We start from the raw sequence: 21,608 nt of genomic DNA on the forward strand, positions 1-21,608 counted from the left end.
AAATTTTTGTTTTTTCTATGTAGGCCTACAGTATGTCCATATATCTGCTCACATCACTCTCTTTAAAGCAAAGACAATAAAAGTTTTATATCAAATATTAATTTTTTTTTCCATAATAAAGCTAAAAGTGTAAACTTACTAAGAAAGAATCTCAGGTCTATACAAATGTTAAAATCAATTCATGATTAATATTTTAAACCCATCACAATCTGACTTTAGAAAGAAACATTCCACAAATACAACACGTTTAGATGTATCTGACTATATTCTAAATAATTATAATGATGGTAATGTAACTGCTGCAATATATATATTAATTATTATGTGTTAATTGTTTCAAACCTGGGCACACAGGAAAGGAGTGCTTGCGTCAAATTACTTGCGACATAGATGACTGTGGTAAGAAACACAGCAAATATCTGCATATTCCACGTTACGTAACCAATTCTCCACTAATCCACCTAACTCTTCAGTGACTACAGCACCAACCACCAGCACCACTCCTCTGATGCAAGTGGAGTTAGTTCAAGGAAACAGCAAGTTTATTCAAGCAAATCCTGGCCGATTGTTGCTGTCCGTGTACATACAGGTGGAACATCTAGTTAAGCAACCTATGAACAGTCTGGTAGCTGTTGAAAGCTGAATACAAGTAGTCCCAGCACCAAAACTACCTTATCCATCAATGATCAGAGGCTCCATTAGTCTAAAAGATGGCCACTATTCCATGAATATTTCATTCAAGCACAGACCACCAAACCTACCTGATAATCGTCAGATGGTAGACCGTAGATTGTAGCTGTTGGGTAAACAATTGACACAAGACCCAGTTCTGAAGAAAAAATATGTAACTGAAATTCATAAACTACTTGCTGATCGACATGCAGAACTTGTCCCGAAAGACGACCTCTAAAGAGCTGACGGTTGCGTACGGTACCTCCCGCATCACCCGGTGTTTAACCCAAAGAAGCCAGACAAATGCCGAATCGTTAAATGATCAGGTACACCAAGGACCAAATTTGACCAATAAACTAATTGGCGTCCTTCTTCGTTTCCGACAAGAAGCTGTTGCGTTCACAGCCGATATCCAGGGCATGTTTCACCAAGTTGTTGTAAATCCTGCCGATCGTGACGCACTGCAGTTCTTATGGTGGAAAAATGATGACTCATACAACATGCCTCTAGCGTATAGAATGACTATTCATTTATTTGGAGGAGTTTGGAACCCAAGTTGCGCCAATTATGCTGTTCATCGAACTGTCGAGGATAACGCAAGTGAATACAGCAATGCTGCAAGGCTGAGAATTAAGCATAACTTTTACGTAGATGATTGTTTAAAATCTGTAGCGTCTGTTGACAAAGCCATATATCTTGTACATGAAGTTAAAAGACTATTGCAGTGTGGACCCTATGTACTGCGAGCAAAGATGAAATTTCAGCAACTATGCTGCTGCAAATACGACTGGGATGATCCCATACCAACTGAGAGTGCTGATCAGTGGAATCGATGGCTCATTGACCTCCCTACTGTAAGGGATCTGAAGGTACTACGTTGTTTTAAGCCCATTGGGCTTCACATCAAATCCAGCCAACTACATCATTTTGTCGACGCATCCGAAGCTGGATACGGAGTAGTAACGTACCTTAGAATGATAGATTCCTGTGATAAAACCATTGTAGTATTCTGATGTCCAAATCGAGATTTGCGCCTTTGAAGACCACAACCATCCCAATGTTGGAGCTGACCGCAGCCGTCGAAGCAATCGAATTAGACAAGTTATTGCTGCGTGAGCTAGAAATTTTGCTGTTGGAATCCACCTTTTGGTCGGACAGCATGATCGTCTTATGGTATATTCAAAATGATGAGTGTCGCTTCCAGACTTACGTAGCAAACCGTGTTTCGGTAAAGGAACAGAGTTTTCCGCACCAATGGCGATACATTGACACAAAGAGGCATCCAGAGGTTTGACTGCAAGCAAGTTGGTTAATAACCGCAGATGGGTTAGCGGACCATCGTTCCTGTGGAAAGGTAAAGAAACATGGCCAACTCTACCACCTTTCAAATGCGCAGAACTTGAAGCAAAGGCGGAAATAAAAAAAAAAACGCAAAAAATCTACACATTTGTGAATAATAATAACGCTACTGTCGAACAACTCTTAAAACGATACTTTTCCTGATACTGGCTGAAGCGAGCTGTGGCATGGATTATGCGCTTCAAAACCTTTATGTTGAAACCTGCATGCCCAATTACTGGGAAACTAACGGTAAACGAGCTTAGGAAAGCAGAAGAATCCATCTACCGGTATAATCAAACAAATAGCCTGAAGCCTGAGCAGATTAATTCGCTTAAAAGGTAGAATCCTATCCTGAAAGAAGACGGTCTGTGGAGTGCGAGGTAGATTAGAAAAAGCCAATGTATCATACCAAACCAAGCATCAAGTATTGCTACCATCAAATCACCATGTTAATTGTCGAACATCACCACTTAAGAACGGGTCACGCTGGAGCTGAATGCACTTTGGCTGAAACCAGACTAAAATATTGGATTGTTCGAAGGTCGCCCCACCGTGAAAGGTATCTTGTCCAAATGTATAACATGCAGGAAGTTGAGAGCAAGTACAGATGATGGGAAATCTTCCTGAAGCCTGGGTTAAATCAAATGAAACGCCGTTCAATAGAGTAGGTATCTTTGGACCGTTTATAATAAAAAAGAGCCTGTAGCGAATTGAAAAGATATGGATGTATCTTCACTTGCCTCGCCACTCGAGCCATTCACTAATAGGTTTCACACACTTTGGACACCGACTCGTTCATTAACGCCTTACAACGCTTTATTGCACGTCAGGGTGAGTCAGCCAAAATTCACTTAGATAACAACACAAACTTAGTAGATGCTCAACGGCAATTAAACCAAGCACTTAAAGGATGGAACCAACATAATATAGGTGACTTCTTGCAACAAAAGGAAATCGAGTGAATATTTAATACTTCTACTGCGTCACAAATGAGTGGAGCCTGGGAGAGGCAAAATCCGTGCTGTGTGGCGTATTGGGTCAGCAGAAACTAGATAATGAAGGATTATCAACACTGATGAGCATAGTAGAAAGCATAGTGAACAGTCGTCCCATAACTAAACTTTCCAGTGATCCAGATGATCCCTCACCCTTTACACCTAACCACCTATTGCTTATGCGTGCTGGACCATCATTACCTCCTGGCATATTCGTTAACCAAGACTTGTATAAGCATTGTTGGCGTCAAATTCAGTATATGGCGGACATTCTTTGGAAACGATGGTTAAGTGAATATCTTCCTGCCCTACAACAGCGCCAGTAATGGTTAAAACCAAGAAGAAACCTACAGAAAGGGGACCTGGTTCTAATGAAAGCAGAGAACACACCTCGTTACCAATGGTCTTTAGGATTGATCACCAAGATTTACCCTGGCACCGACGGACAGGTTTATTCTGTTGAAGTTAAAACCCAAAACGGGTGTATATGATAGGCCAATTGTTAAAATTTGCGCACTATATGTAATTAAATGTAGTTAGATTCAGAAAATCAGACATTTAATGATACACAGGTGATAAATGCTTTATTTTGCGAATCCTGCTAAAAACATGGAACTGGGTTACTTATTATTTATTACTTGATATGAAGAGTACATTATGTATATACAATGTATTGGGGTCGGGGTGTTAGTAATGCAGCGCTTTATTTCTGCTATAATATGTAAATTTCCCATTCCCTTTTGTTTCTAGTATTCCCTTTTATTGTGCTGCGCTTGTCGCTGTCGTTCTTTTCATTTGTGAGCGGTAATCCTATGCACACCTTTGTAATACACCAGAAATGCTAGTGATGTAAGTTCGTTATTTGCTTCCTTTGATTAATCTCTGTAGTTTAGTTTAGGCTTAATACAATATTTGTACATTTTGTTAATTTAACCTGTATACATTTTAGTTCTTTACTTCTTCTTTGGAAGTTTTTTTTGTATACCAAATAACGTACAACGCTACGAGCATTACAACGCTGATGATACCACTTCAGAGAATTTGATTGATAATGTGATTTCACAAAATGGCGAATAAATGACGTCACGAATGAGTGAAAAGCTTTTAAAAAAGCTTATTAGGATTAAGTTAATTATTTAAAAGATAGTGTGAAAAGTTTGTGATCATTAACATTTAACTTTTTGAGATAATTGACACAAAAAATCTGTACAGAAAGAAATAAAGAATAAAGATTTTATACAATAACAATAGTTGATCATTTTATTTTAAATGATCACCTAATAAAGATTTCATACAATAACAATAGGTGATAATTTTATTCTAAATGATCGGCTAATAAAGATTTCATACAATAACATGTAGAAGCGATTTCTTTGAAATTTGCGTAACTTTGACAAAAGAGATAAAAATCAACCAACTGGACATATGACAACGTCGTTGAACTTCCAAATGAAGTTTATATAGAGTGAATTTAATTGATATCTTACAAGCAGTTTCGATAATATGCTGGATTATGTGAATTCACAAAATGGCGCATGAATGTCGTCATTGATCACGCTCAAGCTTATTATGACAAAAATATGGTGAAAATTTAAAACCACTGAGATTGAAATTTTTTTAGATAATCGGTACACAAAATCTAATCAAAATAAATAGGAAGAAGAAAAAGAAGACTAAAGATTTATACAATAAAAGTGATCATTCTATTATAAATGATATGGCCGGAATAATTTGGTAACTTGTTAACCCTTTCACTGCGGAGCATTATTCCCACCTCTGTGCGTAATGTATATTTAAGAAAAACATATGGTATTTTAATAAATTGCAAAAAAATACTAATTGAGATAATTGTGTAATTATTTTTGTGGTGTGTGATGGGCAAAGGGTTAGTCTACAGTTAGGTATAAAAAAAAAGTAATTTGCATATTGATGACGTCATGTGATGTCATTACAGGTATTTTGGATTTCGTGTTTTTTATCGAATCAATGATAAAAACTATATTTTCTATAATAAATTCTTATGGAATACGTTTTTCCAACTGGATATTGATGAAGATACGTATAACAAATAAAAATATAAAAAAAAATTGAATTATTTTTATTGTTTTATAAAAATTATGCACAAATCAAAGTTTTGGGGCAAAATCGTGAAAATAATGACATTTTCCAAAAATTTACTATAGTACAAAACTAACTATTGTTTCAGAATTTTTTTTTTTTGCGTGTTGTGATAAACACAATGTTGCCCTATTGGGGCTGGTAAATTTTGGTTACTTTCAAAATGGCCGCCATTACGCTACTCAAAACAACTTTTCAAGATAGAATACTATTATATACACTATACTATATATAATATAACTATAGAGGGCGCATGATTTTCAAGACAATAATACAGCTATAGAGGGCCGTTTTTTTTGCTTGAAAAATTTTTTAATGACTTGCAAAAATATTCAAGTTCATCGAACAAATATAGAGGGTGCTATATATTATAGGCAAATACTATTAAATCATTGTTTTGCCCATACCTGGTATTACCAGGTATACGCACTTCAACGACGTTTGTTTATACCCGGTAGTACCGGGTATACGCAGTGAAAGGGTTAAGTTGTGATTCGATTGTATTTTATTTTTATGAATGTTTCTAACACATTAATGTGTATTAAAAATAATGATCATCAATAGGGACAATTGCCAGTAATGTAGCAGAAATATATTTGTGTGTTCCAAAACCAGAACCAGTAATGAAACACAATAAGATTTGTCCATGTTTCATTCAACAAACAAAAAATATATGTTATAAACTGCATTGTACTATACTATTGTTTTATTTTTGTCTTATTTTTCCACTTTTTTAGGGGAGAATGGTCACTTTTGGACAGAAAACCTCAGAACCCCAAACACTGTAATGTTGATTATGAGTGCGACTTCCAGCCATCGAGGTGTAATTTTCTTAAAATTAAAAGGCGTAGGCTAGGGGGTTGTGCGGATGCACCCTCCCAAAAAGGCAAAAGGGTTTTCAAAGTGCAATTTATGAAGACCTGCAGCTCTAGTTTTCAAAATTTTCATACCTCAGCCCCAACAATACAGCTGATCCTGGATAACTATAAATTTTGTTTCATATTTCAAAGTATAAGTGGATTTTCCGGGGATCTATTTTACATAAAATTCTTAGCTCCATCTCCACCATGGTGGGCTAGTCCTGTAGACTTATAATTTTGTTTCATATATAAATGTATAAGTGCAATTTCCGGGCACCTAGCAACTCTATTTTTCAAAATGTTCTTGCTCCAACCATGGTAGGGTCCTGGAGATAATGCAATTTCTGGGGACCTAAGCTCTAATCTTCAAAATGTTCTTATATTATACAGGTTGAGGGATTATATCAGATCAATAAATTTGTTTTGATGAATAATGTGACATATTTGAAGGTGCCAGGCAGAATATCTCAGCCCCACCATGGTTGAGTTTTGAAAATATTTACCATTAAAAGCAGGTGACCATACCAATACCAATGTACAGTAAAATCGAGCTAGGCCTACACTTCTACAGATTCTCTTCGGATGTATGTGTTTTTGCTGATGAAGCCTGGGAATTCCCCTTCTAAAACACATGCATCATCATTCCACAACGTAAAAAGTGATGGTTAATCAATGCAGTCATGTTATAATGACAATAATGTAGCCTAGGACTGTAGGTAGGAAAGTGAATGTGAAAGTGAACAAGGATCATGAGTAAGACATATGGAAGTGTGAAGTGTTATATAAGAAAGTACAACTATATTATAACTAGAATTTAATGGGCCCGAATTTAATTCGTCACTTTGACGAATTATAGGTAATCATTTTTATAATTTTACTGATTTGATTTTTACAAAACATGCACGTACGATAAATTTGAACGCAAAATATGAGTATCCTATTACCTGATAGTGATGATTGGTGCCTTTTATATGTCATAGAATATAATACTCTATACGGTACAGTGTACTGTATATCTATATACAGTGTAAAAACTAACATAGGTGAAATTACGGGAACCACACCATGTTCTAATTTTTTGGTATGATGACGTTGTCAAAATAAACTTGAAGATCACAGTTTCGAAAGATAATGAATTGAGCAAAAAATTATAAGATTTGGAAGAAAATTTGGCACGTAGAAGCGCACTGCGTGCTCTTTGAAATTTGTATAAATTTGGCGAAAGAGAAAAAAAAAATGTTTTAACTTCAACTGGCCATTTCATAACGTCACAACATCCGATAGGCTTGATTTTTATATGAATTCATAACTACATTTTATCAGCTTTCATAATAAATTATAATCATCAAGGTCACCTTTAATTCTGAAGAGCTGTAAGATATTAAAAAATATGGTGTAGGTGAAATTACATGACCTACGTTATTCAAGTTTTTACGCGTGATGACGTCATCAAAATGAAAATGTTGACAACACATTAGAAAGATAATGAATTGAGCAATCATATACAGTACTAAAATTGGAGCGAAAATCGGGCACAAAATAACCGAGATGCGCTCTGTTGAATGTGATAACCTATGAAAAAAGAGAAAAAACTCTAATTTTAAAATTCAAGTGGCTTCCAGATAAAGTTAAAAAAATTGGGGTTCATCGTGCATTCAGAAGAATTATTTTCATTTTAAAAATGCCTTATTTTCAGCACTTCGATGCAATTAATGTGCACATTTTGTCATTTTTAACCTGCTTGTATATTTTAAGTCGGAACGGACTCAAATTTGGTGAATGTACTAAGAAAAAACATGTTTTTGCGCAGTAATTTTTTGAAGCACGCAAATGCTCATGCTCTAAATTGATCAAAACTTAATTTAAACCTTTTAAATTTTTAACAATAATTATTTATTAAAGATAAAAGCAAATTTAGATTTAAACGAATTTCCCCGAATACCGTAGGTGTTTTCATAAACTGTTTTACATTATGATTAAATAGTATGTTAAATTGAACTTATGATCCTATTTCTTTCCGTATCCAACTTTTATAAACATTACATGCTAGTAGGAAGGAATATATTATATTGAGGGCAGACTAGTACACAAACACATATTTTGCTGTTGTTGAATGAAGTTGTTATTAAAGATAAATAATTAAAATGTGTCAGCATCATTATTATAGTGGGTCATTCCATGCCAAATCAACAAATCAGTTGGCAGGTAATCTCTTAGATTTTGCTGATTTTTTTTCCTAAGGTACCTCTATCTATATAATGAACACATGCAAAAAAATTAGCCCTCAATTCCAAGCGGTTTCGGAAATATGGCCGTTTTAAATTTGGTCGTCTCGCCCCATTTTTCGTTCCAAAATCGCGGAGTTTAATATTTTGTGTTTTTGGAGGCTTATATTTCCACAACGGACAAATATATTAAGCTGAAAATTACTACCCATGGATAATTCCCACTCAATAAACAGAATCTCGTGAAAAAAAAATTTGATCTCTACTACTTTGGAAGATACAGCAGTCCGAAAACCCATTTTCGTTAAGCAAAATTAGCTTTTTTCGATTTTCGGCAGCCCTGTATACCCACAATAGCATTCATAGAGTGTTCAAACTTTTTAATTCTGTTATATAAGTACATACATTTACTCTAAAATAATAATATAATATTTTAAAGCTGAAATAACAAAATAACTAGTACCCAAAGTATGGTCCGGGGGAAAAAACCATGAAAATAGCCCATTTTCTCGTTGACCTTTGACCCCGTAGATGAATCTTGACAAACTTCAAAATTGCGTTAATTATTAAATACATATCAGATCTATATCTGATTCAAATTTGAAATTTGCAACTCCACTGCTTCATGGTTATCTAAATTTTATATACAGTGCTACTTTTTCATTTTTATATACTTTTTTTATACTATAGCCGTTTTTCGTACTTTTTGAGTTCTCTAAACTGATAATTAGAACTATTAACATTTTAAAATTAATCAATTTTAGCTAACTTTTTGTGCTGATTCCAAAAATGTAAACAGATTTACCATATCTTGTTTTATTCCTATTGATACTGTAGCCTAAAAATGATCGAAAATGAAATTTATAGGATTTCTTTGTACATATTGAAACACAACTTACATGTAAACTGGATGGTATTACTTTGTATTTCAACCATGCACATGCCAATTTTGATATATGTATGTATAATAATAGTGTTCAGCTATTTAAAATTTGGTAACAGTGCTATAATACGTTTGTGGTCCGCTTCCAATAATTTGTACTGCCGACCTCCATGACCTTGTATCTCTGGAGTTTAATACCACAGATAATATCCTGAAACGGCACATAACATTGGTTAGCTGGATTATCTGATGGCCAGTTAAGATTGCCTGTGCGTATTGATTTTTTCATGAACTTAACATGTACATCACTGTTTTCATCTGAACGTTCATCCATAGTTCCAATGTACCACTCCTTTCATACATACAAGCAATATATTTACCAGGTTGATAGTCATCATTCGGAATTGAAATGTTTTCTTCTTCACTACCTAACTAAACACACAGTGCTGTAAAAGTCATCTTCAGACAATCTGCGCATTTCAAGCTTTCCTGCAGATATACCGGAATAAAGCTATGATGGGAGCGAGTACCCATAATAGTTTTTGATGATAAATAGCGTTCCTCTCTAGTTTGTAAGCATCTGTATTTTTCTGTACATCCTTATCAAATACAAAGAAGAATTTGATGCCAGCAATATTTTTAGAGACCCAGTCAAACATTTGAAGAGCCGTGAGGATTTGGTTTCCTTCTGTTGCCTGTAAACTTGTTCGTGCAACAAGCCTCTTCACTGTACCGCAGATACCATCACATGGGCTTTTTCCATGACTAGTGGCAAAAAAATGCCACCTGGGCATTAATGCATGATCAGATTGGTGATGACATAGGTTTGTGAGGTTTTTGTAATTTTTATACTGGCTTGCTGCACCATCACTATAGTAAATTAATTTAGTTGTATGTGGTAAGATTTCTTTTAAAAATAAGATGCCAACACATTTAATAAATGCATGAACTGTTGATGTTGCATGTCTAAGGAAGGCAGTCCGAAATAACACAGACACTAATGCACTTGAGATCTTCATTCTCCTTATAGTATATAGCAAATGGGTGGAGTGTTGCCTGGCTATTGTCCCAATAGAATAGTTTTCTGCAAAGTCTAACAGTACGATGGCTTCATCTCCTGCTGCTAACTGCTCTAAGGTTTCGCAAGTAGTAGGCAGCCTGGGCTAGCTTTTGTTACAAAATAGTGTTGACAAAGTTTATCTAAAGCATCGCATAGTGTCTAAAGGAGTTCTTGAATTGACAGTTGTAAAGATGCAAGTTGTGTTCTGTCTGTGTGCATCCATTGCTTGTAATTAACAGAATCCTCCATGTCAACTTCGTAGTCTGAGCACACTTGCGACATCGACAAATAGCTCATGAGGGCTGCTTTACCACCAGGACAGTTGGTACAAGACCGCATCATGCAGTCCCGATTACTTATGTCGCATACCATTCTTGCGAGCAGGTCTTTGTATTCTTGTTTATTAGGAAGAGCTGCAATAAGAAGCTTCACATTTTGATGTTTTTGGCAGACATGGGTATGTCCATGGTTGAAGGATACCACCCAGTGACATGTAGTTAGTGGTTTCAATAAACAAAGAAATCCTATAAATTTCATTTTCGATCATTTTTAGGCTCCAGTATCAATAGGAATAAAACAAGAAATGATAAATCTATTTAAATTTTTGGAATCAGCACAAAAAGTTAGCTAAGACTGATTAATTTCAAAATGTTAATAGTTCTAATTATCAGTTTAGAGAACTCTAAAAGTACGAAAAACAGCTATAGTATAAAAAAAGTATATAAAAATGAAAAAGTAGCACTATTTATAAAATTTAGATAACCATGAAGCAGTGGAGTTGCAAATTTCAAATTTGAATCAGATATAGATCTGGTATGTATTTAATAATTAACGCAATTTTGAAGTTTGTTAAGATCCATCTACGTGGTCAAAGGTCAACGAGAAAATGGGCTATTTTCATGGTTTTTCCCCCCGGACCATACTTTGGGTACTAGTTATTTTGTTATTTCAGCTTTAAAATACTATATTATTCTTTTAGAGTAAATGTATGTACTTACATAACAGAATTAAAAAGTTTGAACACTCTATGAATGCTAATGTGGGTATACAGGGCTGCCGAAAATCGAAAAAAGCTAATTTTGCTTAACGAAAATGGGTTTTCGGACTGCTGTATCTTCCAAAGTAGTAGAGATAACTTTTTTTTTACACCAGATTCTGTTTATTGAGTGGGAATTATCCATATGTAGCAATTTTCAGCTTAATATATTTGTCCGTTGCGGAAATATAAGCCTCCAAAAACACAAAATATTAAACTCCGCGATTTTGGAACGAAAAATGGGGCGAGACGCCCAAATTTAAAACGGCCATATTTCCGAAACCACTTGGAATTGAGGGCTAATTTTTTGCATGTGTTCATTATATAGATAGAGGTACCTTAGGAAAAAAAATCAGTAAAATCTAAGAGGTGACCTGCCCAAATTTTGTTCAGATTTGTTGATTTGGCATGGAATGACCCTAGTCACAAGTTTGTCCATCAGAATAGCGAGAAGATATACAATTATTAATTGTGAATGTTCTTTTTTTCCCCATACATTTTTCTACTTTTTCTTGTAATTTATAAGCTATGACAACAAATTATTCATCATTTACCTGGCAACTTTTCAATTGTCTTGTCTTGTTTATCAATATTCTCAATAGGTTCTTCATCATCTGTATGTCCAGTGAAAATGTCTGCTAAAGCTTTTTCCAGATGTTGATGATCTTCATAATCAAGATTAGTTACATTTTCTTGATTTTCTTGATTCTGATTTGCATGATTTATTAAAGATATTTCCTCCATTGCAACATTTTTCAATGTAAGTTTGTTCTGCTCATTGGCAATCTTTTCAACTGTAACTGGATTCTTAGAATCTTTTACAGAAAATATACACTCTTCTGTAATAATCTGATGACATTTAGAGGCTTCCTTGACAGCAGCATTGACTGAATTTGATGCATTGTCTTCTTCATCTGAAGAAATTATAATTATGTTCTCTCTGACTGTAGTAGATAAACTCTGCTGTTCTTTATTTGTTATTTCACAATTAGTTCTAATTCTTTCTGGTGAATCCACAACAGACCTATGATAGCAAAATATAAAATATTGTACTGTATTGACATTTAATTAAGGTTCATATAGGATGGTAGACTACATGCTGTCTTTTATTTACTGATGTTAAATTTCATTTTGACCGTGTTCGTACGGCGATTGAAATACACGTTTATTTGGTTTTTACCCTTGGGGTAAAACCCATACGACGTTCGTACGAATAAACAAAGTACCGGTAAGCTGACACGAAACCAATTAAGATCGGAATTCTTAGGTCAAAAAGCGGCCTCTGTGCGTCGACCCATATCAATTGACATGGCGTGTTGACAAATTCAACTGGATATTGCATGTCGTTTCGCGCACGAATCGTTCAATTATTATTTTTCAATCGACAACCAGACCTATATATTTATAATACATCGAATACAATTTACTTTTTAAATAAATAATGATCGAAAATCCTGCTAACGTATGTTGTTTGTTGACCACGTGTATTTATCGTGCGAGCCGAACTATTGTTGTGGAAATTCCATTTAATGTACACGCACTGTACCCCTCTTGTAAAAATCACCACGTGTTATTTATCGTGCGAGCCGAACTATTGTTGTGAAAATTCCATTTAATGTACACGCACTGTACCCCTCTTGTAAAAATCACCACGTGTATTCTTCGTGCGAGCCGAACTATTGTTGTAAAAATTCCATTTAACACGCACTGTACCCCTCTTATCGTGCGAGCCGAACGGTTGATGTGGTAATTCACAGACACCAGGCTACCACAATACAGAACTCCCTGCCGTTACATGTACATTATAAGCCACCGATTCGCAAGTTCAGGTCACCGGAAAAAAACCAACGAGTTGATTATTGATATATAATTTTACAAAACAATAGATATACATTCGCATTAACGAAAAAGAACATTTTAAACAATAATTGTTAAACAATCAGAAAGCTTATTTGAGGTCGCGATTTGACATGATCCCGTTAACGCTTGATTAATTATACCCAGAGGCAGCGTGTAATTGGAATGGGATTGAAATAACCAGTAAAGTTGGTGGATTTTTCGTCCAGATGGTTTTCTAATTTTTTATAGCCAGAGGCGTAAGTTAATTGCCACACGCGACCTCACAGTTGGAAGTACACGGTAGTTTCAGTCCCGTCCGAACGGGCCCTTTGTTTAATTCACTCCACTAATCAATTTTAATGAGGTCAGACTGCAGGGAACCGATTTTATTATCAATCAAATTGATGGCACAGAAATTAATGGTGTCATCAGAAAATAAAAGCTCTGTACTTGGTAAATTTGATATATATCATTAATAAGGGATTATAGAATACAGAAACTCTATTGGTCTTGCATATAAACATCATACAAGAAATAATTGTTCATGCGATTCAGCTTTTATGGTTGTTTGTAACTTATTTAATACTGGATCTTCATACCTGTATATCTAGTGACACTTTAGACCTAGGACAATATATACAAGGCACTTTATTATGTTTAAAGTGAGCGCAATTGGTCTACCGTAGATTTGATAATGATGGGTTTCGGATTTTGAAGGGCCATGATTTTTTTCAAAGTATCCACTCATTCTGGAATGCAACCTTCATTCATTAGCAGAGTATATAAGTATATAAGTGTAAGGATGTGGACGACAACACAAAAGGAAAAACACGCCTTTTCTAACTTTTACCACGGCGCCTAAAATTTTCAAAATTTATTTTCGATGAAATTAGAGTACGTTTCAGGCAATTTCAAGCATTCAAAAATTGCTGTGAGTATGCGCACTGCGCGTTAATATGCTTTCTGTTTTACAACCTTTCTTTAATAATTACCTCATATTTCATTCACTTTTAAACTCCAAATTGCATTATACGAGCATGTCAAAAGTGAAAGGCTATGCACGTGTAAATTAACAGAATGGTGAAAATATGCTAAATTTTAAAATTAGATCGTCAGAATGCTCGGGAAATGTATGTATCATATGTATGATTTATTATGAAATTAAGAGAAAAAAAGTTGATTATGTCATCATTAATAGCATATCAAATATCAAAATTTTTATTTCGAAAATCAAACAAAGTATGACATTTTCTTGGCCGAAATAACAAACTTAACATTAACCTCCTTCTTTAAAATGTTAATCATATTAATTTTAAAAGTATATACTTTGACAGTGCATCATTTTTTTAAATGTTTAAAGATGTCATTATAGTAAAACATTATGATTGATTCATTGTGGTATGTAATAATCTATCTGCACCAAAGTGGTTACTGCATAGTAAATACATGGAGGAATCTTTCTTTAACTTTAAGTCAGTTGTGTATGGCTCGGTGGTCAGCACTCTCGTCTATAGCATTGAAGGTACCAAAATCGAGTCTCACTTTGGAAAACGAAATGAAATTAGATTATTTTAGATTATACAAATGATTTAAGATTTATAATGAAATCTAGCAATCTTTATGTAACAAAATTGAAGGTTTATGACATTTAATACGCAGATAGATACCTATAAAAACATCGCAGTATCCAGTAAAATCCTGCAGAATTTCAGGCGGTATTCCCGGTCGAGAATCACAGAAAAATCGGGATATGTTCTGGATTTCCAACCGAGAAACCAGCAAAATTGTGTTCAGGTTTGGGCAGATATTCCCGGTTTGTACCGAGATCCCAATAAAAAATATCTTGAGTTTTTGGCAAAATTTTATTTGGGATAATGCGCAAACATGAACAGGATTTTTAACCGGGATATCGATCGGAATCCCACCACCAATCCTGCTGATGACCAGGATTTGTTTAAAGTTAAATTCAGATGGGATTTAAAGGGGGATTCTGGGTTTAAAATTGCTTTTAAATATCATTTATTTATTAAATAACAAACATTATAACAATATGGACATGTCAGAATAAAGAATAACGAGAAATTAAACAAATTAAATTCATGTAAAGTCTGTTTTTCAGCAGCTTAGGGAAGCTCATTAATATTCATGAGATATTCTCAAAATCACATCATCAGTAGATTCCAAACTCGCGACGACATGTGTACGTTGTGTTTGTCAACTAATTTACATCTCTCTCCTCTGTCAAACAACAATCATTGTGAAATACATTTTTTTATAGATTTTCTAAGCTAGGCCTAAAGTGCAATAATAACAGTAGCATATATTTATTTGACATTAAATGAAATACAAAATTTAGTACAGATCATGGAGTCATGGATCATGGTGTGCCGCAGGGTTCGATTTTGGGGCCACTGCTTTTATCATTTACACAAGTGATTTACAAAATTGTATTCCTAAAAACTTCCTAAAAAGTTATTCATGTACGCTGACGATTCAACCTTGACATGTAGTTTACCAACCATAGACGAAATTGAAACAAATTTAAATATAGTATTAGATATAGTACACAATTAGGCAAACAGAAACAAACTCACTATAAATGCAAACAAAACTAAATCAATGCTCATCGGATTGAAAAAGAAAACATCTACTAACAACCTTAATCTAAAAATTGCAAACAATTCAGTTGAAAGGGTAAAATCCTTTAAATGCTTAGGTGTCATAATTGACGAAACGTTAAGTTGGTCACCGCATGTCGAGTACGTGAACAAAACATTTTCTTCTAAACTAGGCATGCTAAATCGGATTCGCGACTGTATCCCACAATGTTGCATGAACACACTATTCACTAGTCTAGTAAGGCCGTCATTAGACTATTGTTGTACAGTATGGGGTGGCAGGTATGCCAAATATATGACTGATATATTTACACCCTAATATCCCAGTCACGTGTAACGAGGCAGTCCACATTGTTGAAGTTAAAGATTCCTTTTGCGAGAAATGAATGTTTCTCCACAAGTTTTAGTGTTGTTGGTGCAACCCTGTGGAATAGCGTCGAAGAGGAGTTAAGAACCATCACATCCATAGGGTTATTTAAATCAGAACTTCATAGGAAGTATATTCAGCAAAATGCTATTTGGGCTTACCCTGGGTAAACAAAGTAATAATAATAATAATAATAATAAATTATACTATTTTTATACCTCTATATTACAGATCGTATTATCGGCTTCACGTACTAGGCCTAGCTAGGCCCCTAGCCTAAATCATTTTTTTATGGGTGAGAGCCATTCTGACTAGGGATTCCATGCCACGATGGCTACATTAAAACATTGGGGCCCATGGGCCTAGCTAGCCTATTAGATGATTGGCCCATAAATAACAAAACTTAGTGGATTCCAAACTCATCCTATCTAAACAATATAAAACGTTATACAAAATCGGCTGTAAATATTGAGGCAAAACAAGAAGGTCCGATCGCCGTCCACACGTATGGTGTCCCACCGATCGTCTAGCCTAGGCTAGGCCTAAAATAGTTTAGTTTCCAAAAAAGCGGATACTGAATCAAGCAAGTAGGAAGGAGGCCTAGCCGATCCGGCCCAGTTAAAAATTGAGCTAGCTAGTGTAGTAGACCCTATGCGAATTGATACCATCAAGCCTTTTACTATAGGCTACACTTGTTAAAATTAGCAATAGTCCAAGGCCCTGTTTCTGCTGCCAAGAAAATGCCGTATTTAATACGGTATTTTTTGAATACCGTATTTATACCGTATTTTTTTGGCAGCAGAAACTGCGCTCATACAAAAAATACCGTATTTTCCCCACAAAATTTGTGGATAAAATACGGTATTTACAAATTTATACCGTATTTTTTGTACCCATTTCTGCTGCCAATAAAAAATACGGTATTTTTGTTGACCTGCCACATGAGGTCAACATCGTTGTTTTATTTTCTGTCGCTGTCAGCTGTTTTACACACGTGTATAATAGATATATTCGGCGAAAATGTGGAGCGAAGATGTCACAGTATTTACTATATAAATCTGTGTAGGGAGGAAGGGGGGAGGGGAAGCTAAAATGTCAGGCCAACTAAAAGATAATAAAAGGGACAACCACATTTATAAAGACATTTCTAAAAATAAAGCAGGAGTACGGAATAGACTTGTCTCCAAAGCAAGTAAACTCAAAGCTGAAGAGCCTGCGAAAGCAGTAACATTGCAAAAGACAATAACTCGGAGAGGAAACGAATTACTTGTCCCCATTACGATGTTTTCTGTGCTCTCACAACATCTGTGTCAATAGGGATAGGCTGTTGAAAGTGAGGCGTAAAACTTCCTTTATTGCGACTTTTAATTATCGACCAAATAAATGAATGGCAATTTGGGTAAAAATGATGATATTTAACACGATCACCCAAGAAGTATTGTTAGCAGAAACGGGGTACTAAAAAATAAAAATCCCAGGTATAAATGTATAAATACGGTATAAAGATTTTATTATATATTGATTAAAACCTCACCTAATCTTTGAGGCTATTATAAGTTTTAAAGTAAAGTAGATTCAATTAGGCATTTCAACTAATAATGATAACATTGACCGGAAGATTTATTGATGATATTGCTAGATTTATGGCATTTTATTGTTTAGAATGTTTATTGTATTCTTTTATAGTTTACACGTTGGAATAAAGTTTGGGAACTATCGCTCTGACATTTGGCCTTTATTTTGTTTCGACGAGTTGAACTGACTGGTGAAAATTGTGTTACTGCTGACGCTATATACGACCCGACTGGAAACGCTAGGCTACACGCAAACAGCAACCAGTACAGTATGGCCACACGAATGTAAAATATAGGATTTTTTACTCTTTCGTTATTGATCATCACATTAAATAGAGCGCATCTCGCTTATATGTATTCCACTTCCTCAGATATTTTAATACTTTCTAGGTCAATCAACTATCTTTCGCATGAGTTAAAAATATTTTAATTTTTATGACGTCATGATGTCTAAAAATGTAAATAACGTGGTTCATCTATTTTCATTTTTACAGTAAATTTCAGTCTGATATAGCTCGTCAGAATAAAAAGTGATAATCATGATTAAAACGTTTTCTGGAAGCTATTGGATTGTAGATACGAATTCATGTGAATATTTTGCCAATCAGATGTTGTGACGTCATCATATGGCCAGTTGAATTCAAAAAGTAATATTTTCATTCCTTGTGTAAAAGTTCATTGCGTTTAAACGAGAGCGCATCTGTCTTTTACGTGCCCAGAATTCTTCAAATTTGTGTTAATGTAATTAATTAGATAATTATCTTCTAAAATTGTTATTTTTTATATGTCAATTTGATGACGTCATTGTATTAATAATTGGATTTAAAAGATGGGTCTCGTAATTTCGTCTATGCTACTGTATAACATATACAGTGTATTCTGTAAATACTGTAATATGATGTATGCTACAAAATAGGTACAATTCAGCACTGTAAACACGTTTATTTCATGTCATAGGATGGCATATTAATTGTCGAGGTTCATATAGTTTAAAGTATGTGCATGTTGCGTTTGCGCGGATAACCCTGAACTCGTGACGAGTTCAAATCTAGTTCTTCTTCTTCTTCTTTCTGTACACTTTTTGTGTAACAAATATCTCAAAAAGTTAAATGTCAATGATTACCAAAATTTCACAATGTCTTTCAAATACTGTAACTTAGTCCTAATAAGCTTTTCAGCGTGATCACTCATCCGTGACGTCACGTATACGCCATTTTGTGAAATCACATTATCAATCATATCTCAATAATTCATTATCACGTATTAATGAAATGCACTACACGTAAACTTCAGGTCAAGATAAAAAATATTAGCAAATAAAAACTTGCACGTTTCAAGTTCATGCGCATGAAATTGCGCGTTAAAAATTTAAAAAGCTCAAAATTAAGTTTTGATCAATTTAGAGCATAATTAGGTGATCATTTAGATGATCACCTATTGTTATTGTATGAAATCTTATTTTTTGGTTATCCGCAACGAAGTTGCAGGATAACCTCTTGTGATTGTACGAAATCATCATCATCATCATCAACTTTTTATTCATCTTCTTTCTTTCTGTATGATTTTTGTGTAACGCTTTTCTCTAAAACTCCAAACATAACATTTCGGTAACTATCTTAACATATTGACATTTACGTAACGTCGTCAAGCGAAGCTTTTCATGACGTTTACAATTGCGCAACGTGACTTACGCGCGATTTAACGATTTTGTCGTATTTAACATAGCTCGACAACCAAATAACATTTCAACTTGAAACTTTGCAAAAGTTTAATTTATATCATGCGCTAACTTTCTGTTGAAAAAAAATTGCGTGTTTTACACAAAGTTACGCGCGCACGCGCATTTAAAATTTCAAAATGCGCAAAATTAATTTAAAATCAACTTTCTACGCGTTTTATGTTGTTTTAAGCATGTCAAAAATTCCCACGCGTGCGCACATTTTTACGTGTGCGGTACGCACGTAGCATTGAAAACGTATTTTTTTCGCGTGATTTATATTTTTCCAGCCTTTTCTAGTAATTTTACCAAATTTTAAACAATTTCGACTTAAAGATACCTCATACGAGCACGTCGAATTGGACAATTTGCGCCCGTTTTTTATGAAAAGGTTAAAAAATTCGTTTAAAATATGCCTTTTTTTAAACAGTCGTAATTTCTAAACTAGACGGTCAACTTTTTGTGGATGGCATATTCTGGAAGTAGATGAGTTGTAGATATCGGATCAGGTATTAATATGGCTAACCGGACATTGTGACGTCATCGTATGGCCACACGAATATAACATTTAGGATTTTTGTATCTTTCGTCATAGCTCATCACATTGAATAGAGCGCATCTCCACTTATCCGTTTTCCATTTTAACCCCGATTTTGATATTGTCTAGGTCAATCAAGTATCTTTCGCATGAGTTAAAAATATTTTAATTTTTTTGACGTCATCATGCCTAAAAATTTAAATCACGTGTGGCATTAATTTCATCTTTACAGTAAATTTTAATCTGTTATAGCTCGTAAGAATAAAATGTGATAATCACGATTAAAACTTTTTCTGGAAGCTATTGGATTTTAGATACGAAATTATGTAAAAATGTTGCCAATCGGATGTTGTGACGTCATCATATGGCCAGTTAAATAAAAAAGGTCGTATTTTCATCTTTTGCGTCATAATTCATTACATTTAAAAGAGCGCGCATCAATATTTCACGTATTCAAATTTCTTCTACACGCTAATGCGTTGTTGCTGAGATAATTTCCTTTCGGAATTGCTACCTTCGCGTTTCATTTTAAAACCGTCAACATGTTAAAAATTGCAATAAATAGCGGGTCCCGTAATTTCACCTATTCTACACTGTATGTGATATGGATACAGATACTGTGTATACTATATATGAATTTAAATAATAAAATTCAGCAATAACAACATATCATATTCTTCAGTTCAGGTCATAATGCCAACGTGAACACTTCCTTTTGTCCTCAACCTATCCCCTTAATGTTAATGTTGCACCACTTGCGCGGCGGATAACCAAACTCGTCAAAGTGACGAGTTACATGTCTAGTCTTTTATTGTTTCTGTACACTATTTTGTGTAACAATTATCTCAAAAAGTTTAATGTCAATGATTACCAAAATTTCAGAATATGTTTGAAATAATACAACTTAATCCTAATAAGCTTTCCAGCGTGATCCCTCATCCGTGACGTCATTTATACGCCATTTTGTGAAATCACATTATCAATCATATCTCCATAATTCATTATCACATGTTAATGAAAATTCACTACACGTAAACTTCAGGTCAAGGGTAAAAATATTAGCAAATAAAAAGTTGCGCGTTTCAAGGTCATGCACGTGAAATCGCGCGTTAAAAATTTAAAAAGCTCAAAATTAAGTTTTGATCAATTTAGAGCATGAATTAGGCCATTTGCGCGTTTCAAAAAATTACTGCGCAAAAAACACGTTTTTGCGCACGCGATTCTTAGAAAGCGTAACAAATAAAATTTGATGTATAAATCACATTCTACTCACAATTCTTAATACATTCACCGATTTTGAGTCCATTACGACTTAAAATAATGCTATACGAGCACGTTAAAAATGACAAAATGCGCACATTAATTTCACAAAAGTTCTGAAAATGGTGAAAAATATGCCTTTTTTAAAATGAAAATAACTCTTCAGAATGCAAGATGACCCCCAATTTTTTTAACTTATTCTGGAAGCCATTGAGTTGTAGATATGAATTCATGTACACATTTGACGTATAAAATGTTGTGACGTCATCAAATGGCCACTCGATTTTAAAATTAAGTTTTTTTCTCTTTCGTCATATAATTATCACATTCAATAGAACGCATCTCTGTTATTTTGTGTCCGATTTTCGCTCAAATTTTAGTATGTGATTTCTAAATTAATTGGCTTTCTCATGACTTGCCACTATTTTCAATTTGATGACGTCATCACGCGTAAAACCTTCAATAACGTAGGTCGTGTAATTTCAACTTCGCCGTAAATTTAAAT

At 34.4% G+C, this 21,608-nt stretch overlaps 1 protein-coding gene across 3 annotated transcripts in view; it reads right to left on the minus strand.

The window, feature by feature from the left end:
* The window catches only part of LOC140040727 (histone-lysine N-methyltransferase SETDB1-like), a 373,841-nt gene that overhangs the window by 96,452 nt on the left and 255,781 nt on the right, over positions 1–21,608 (minus strand). For all 3 annotated transcript variants that reach the window (XM_072086876.1, XM_072086874.1, XM_072086877.1), the window contains one exon: positions 11,745–12,214. In XM_072086876.1, coding sequence (XP_071942977.1) covers positions 11,745–12,214 — 470 coding nt within the window. The remainder of the gene's footprint in view (positions 1–11,744; positions 12,215–21,608) is intronic.

The sequence above is a fragment of the Antedon mediterranea genome, chromosome 2 (assembly GCF_964355755.1).
Source record: "Antedon mediterranea chromosome 2, ecAntMedi1.1, whole genome shotgun sequence".
NCBI lineage: Eukaryota > Metazoa > Echinodermata > Crinoidea > Comatulida > Antedonidae > Antedon > Antedon mediterranea.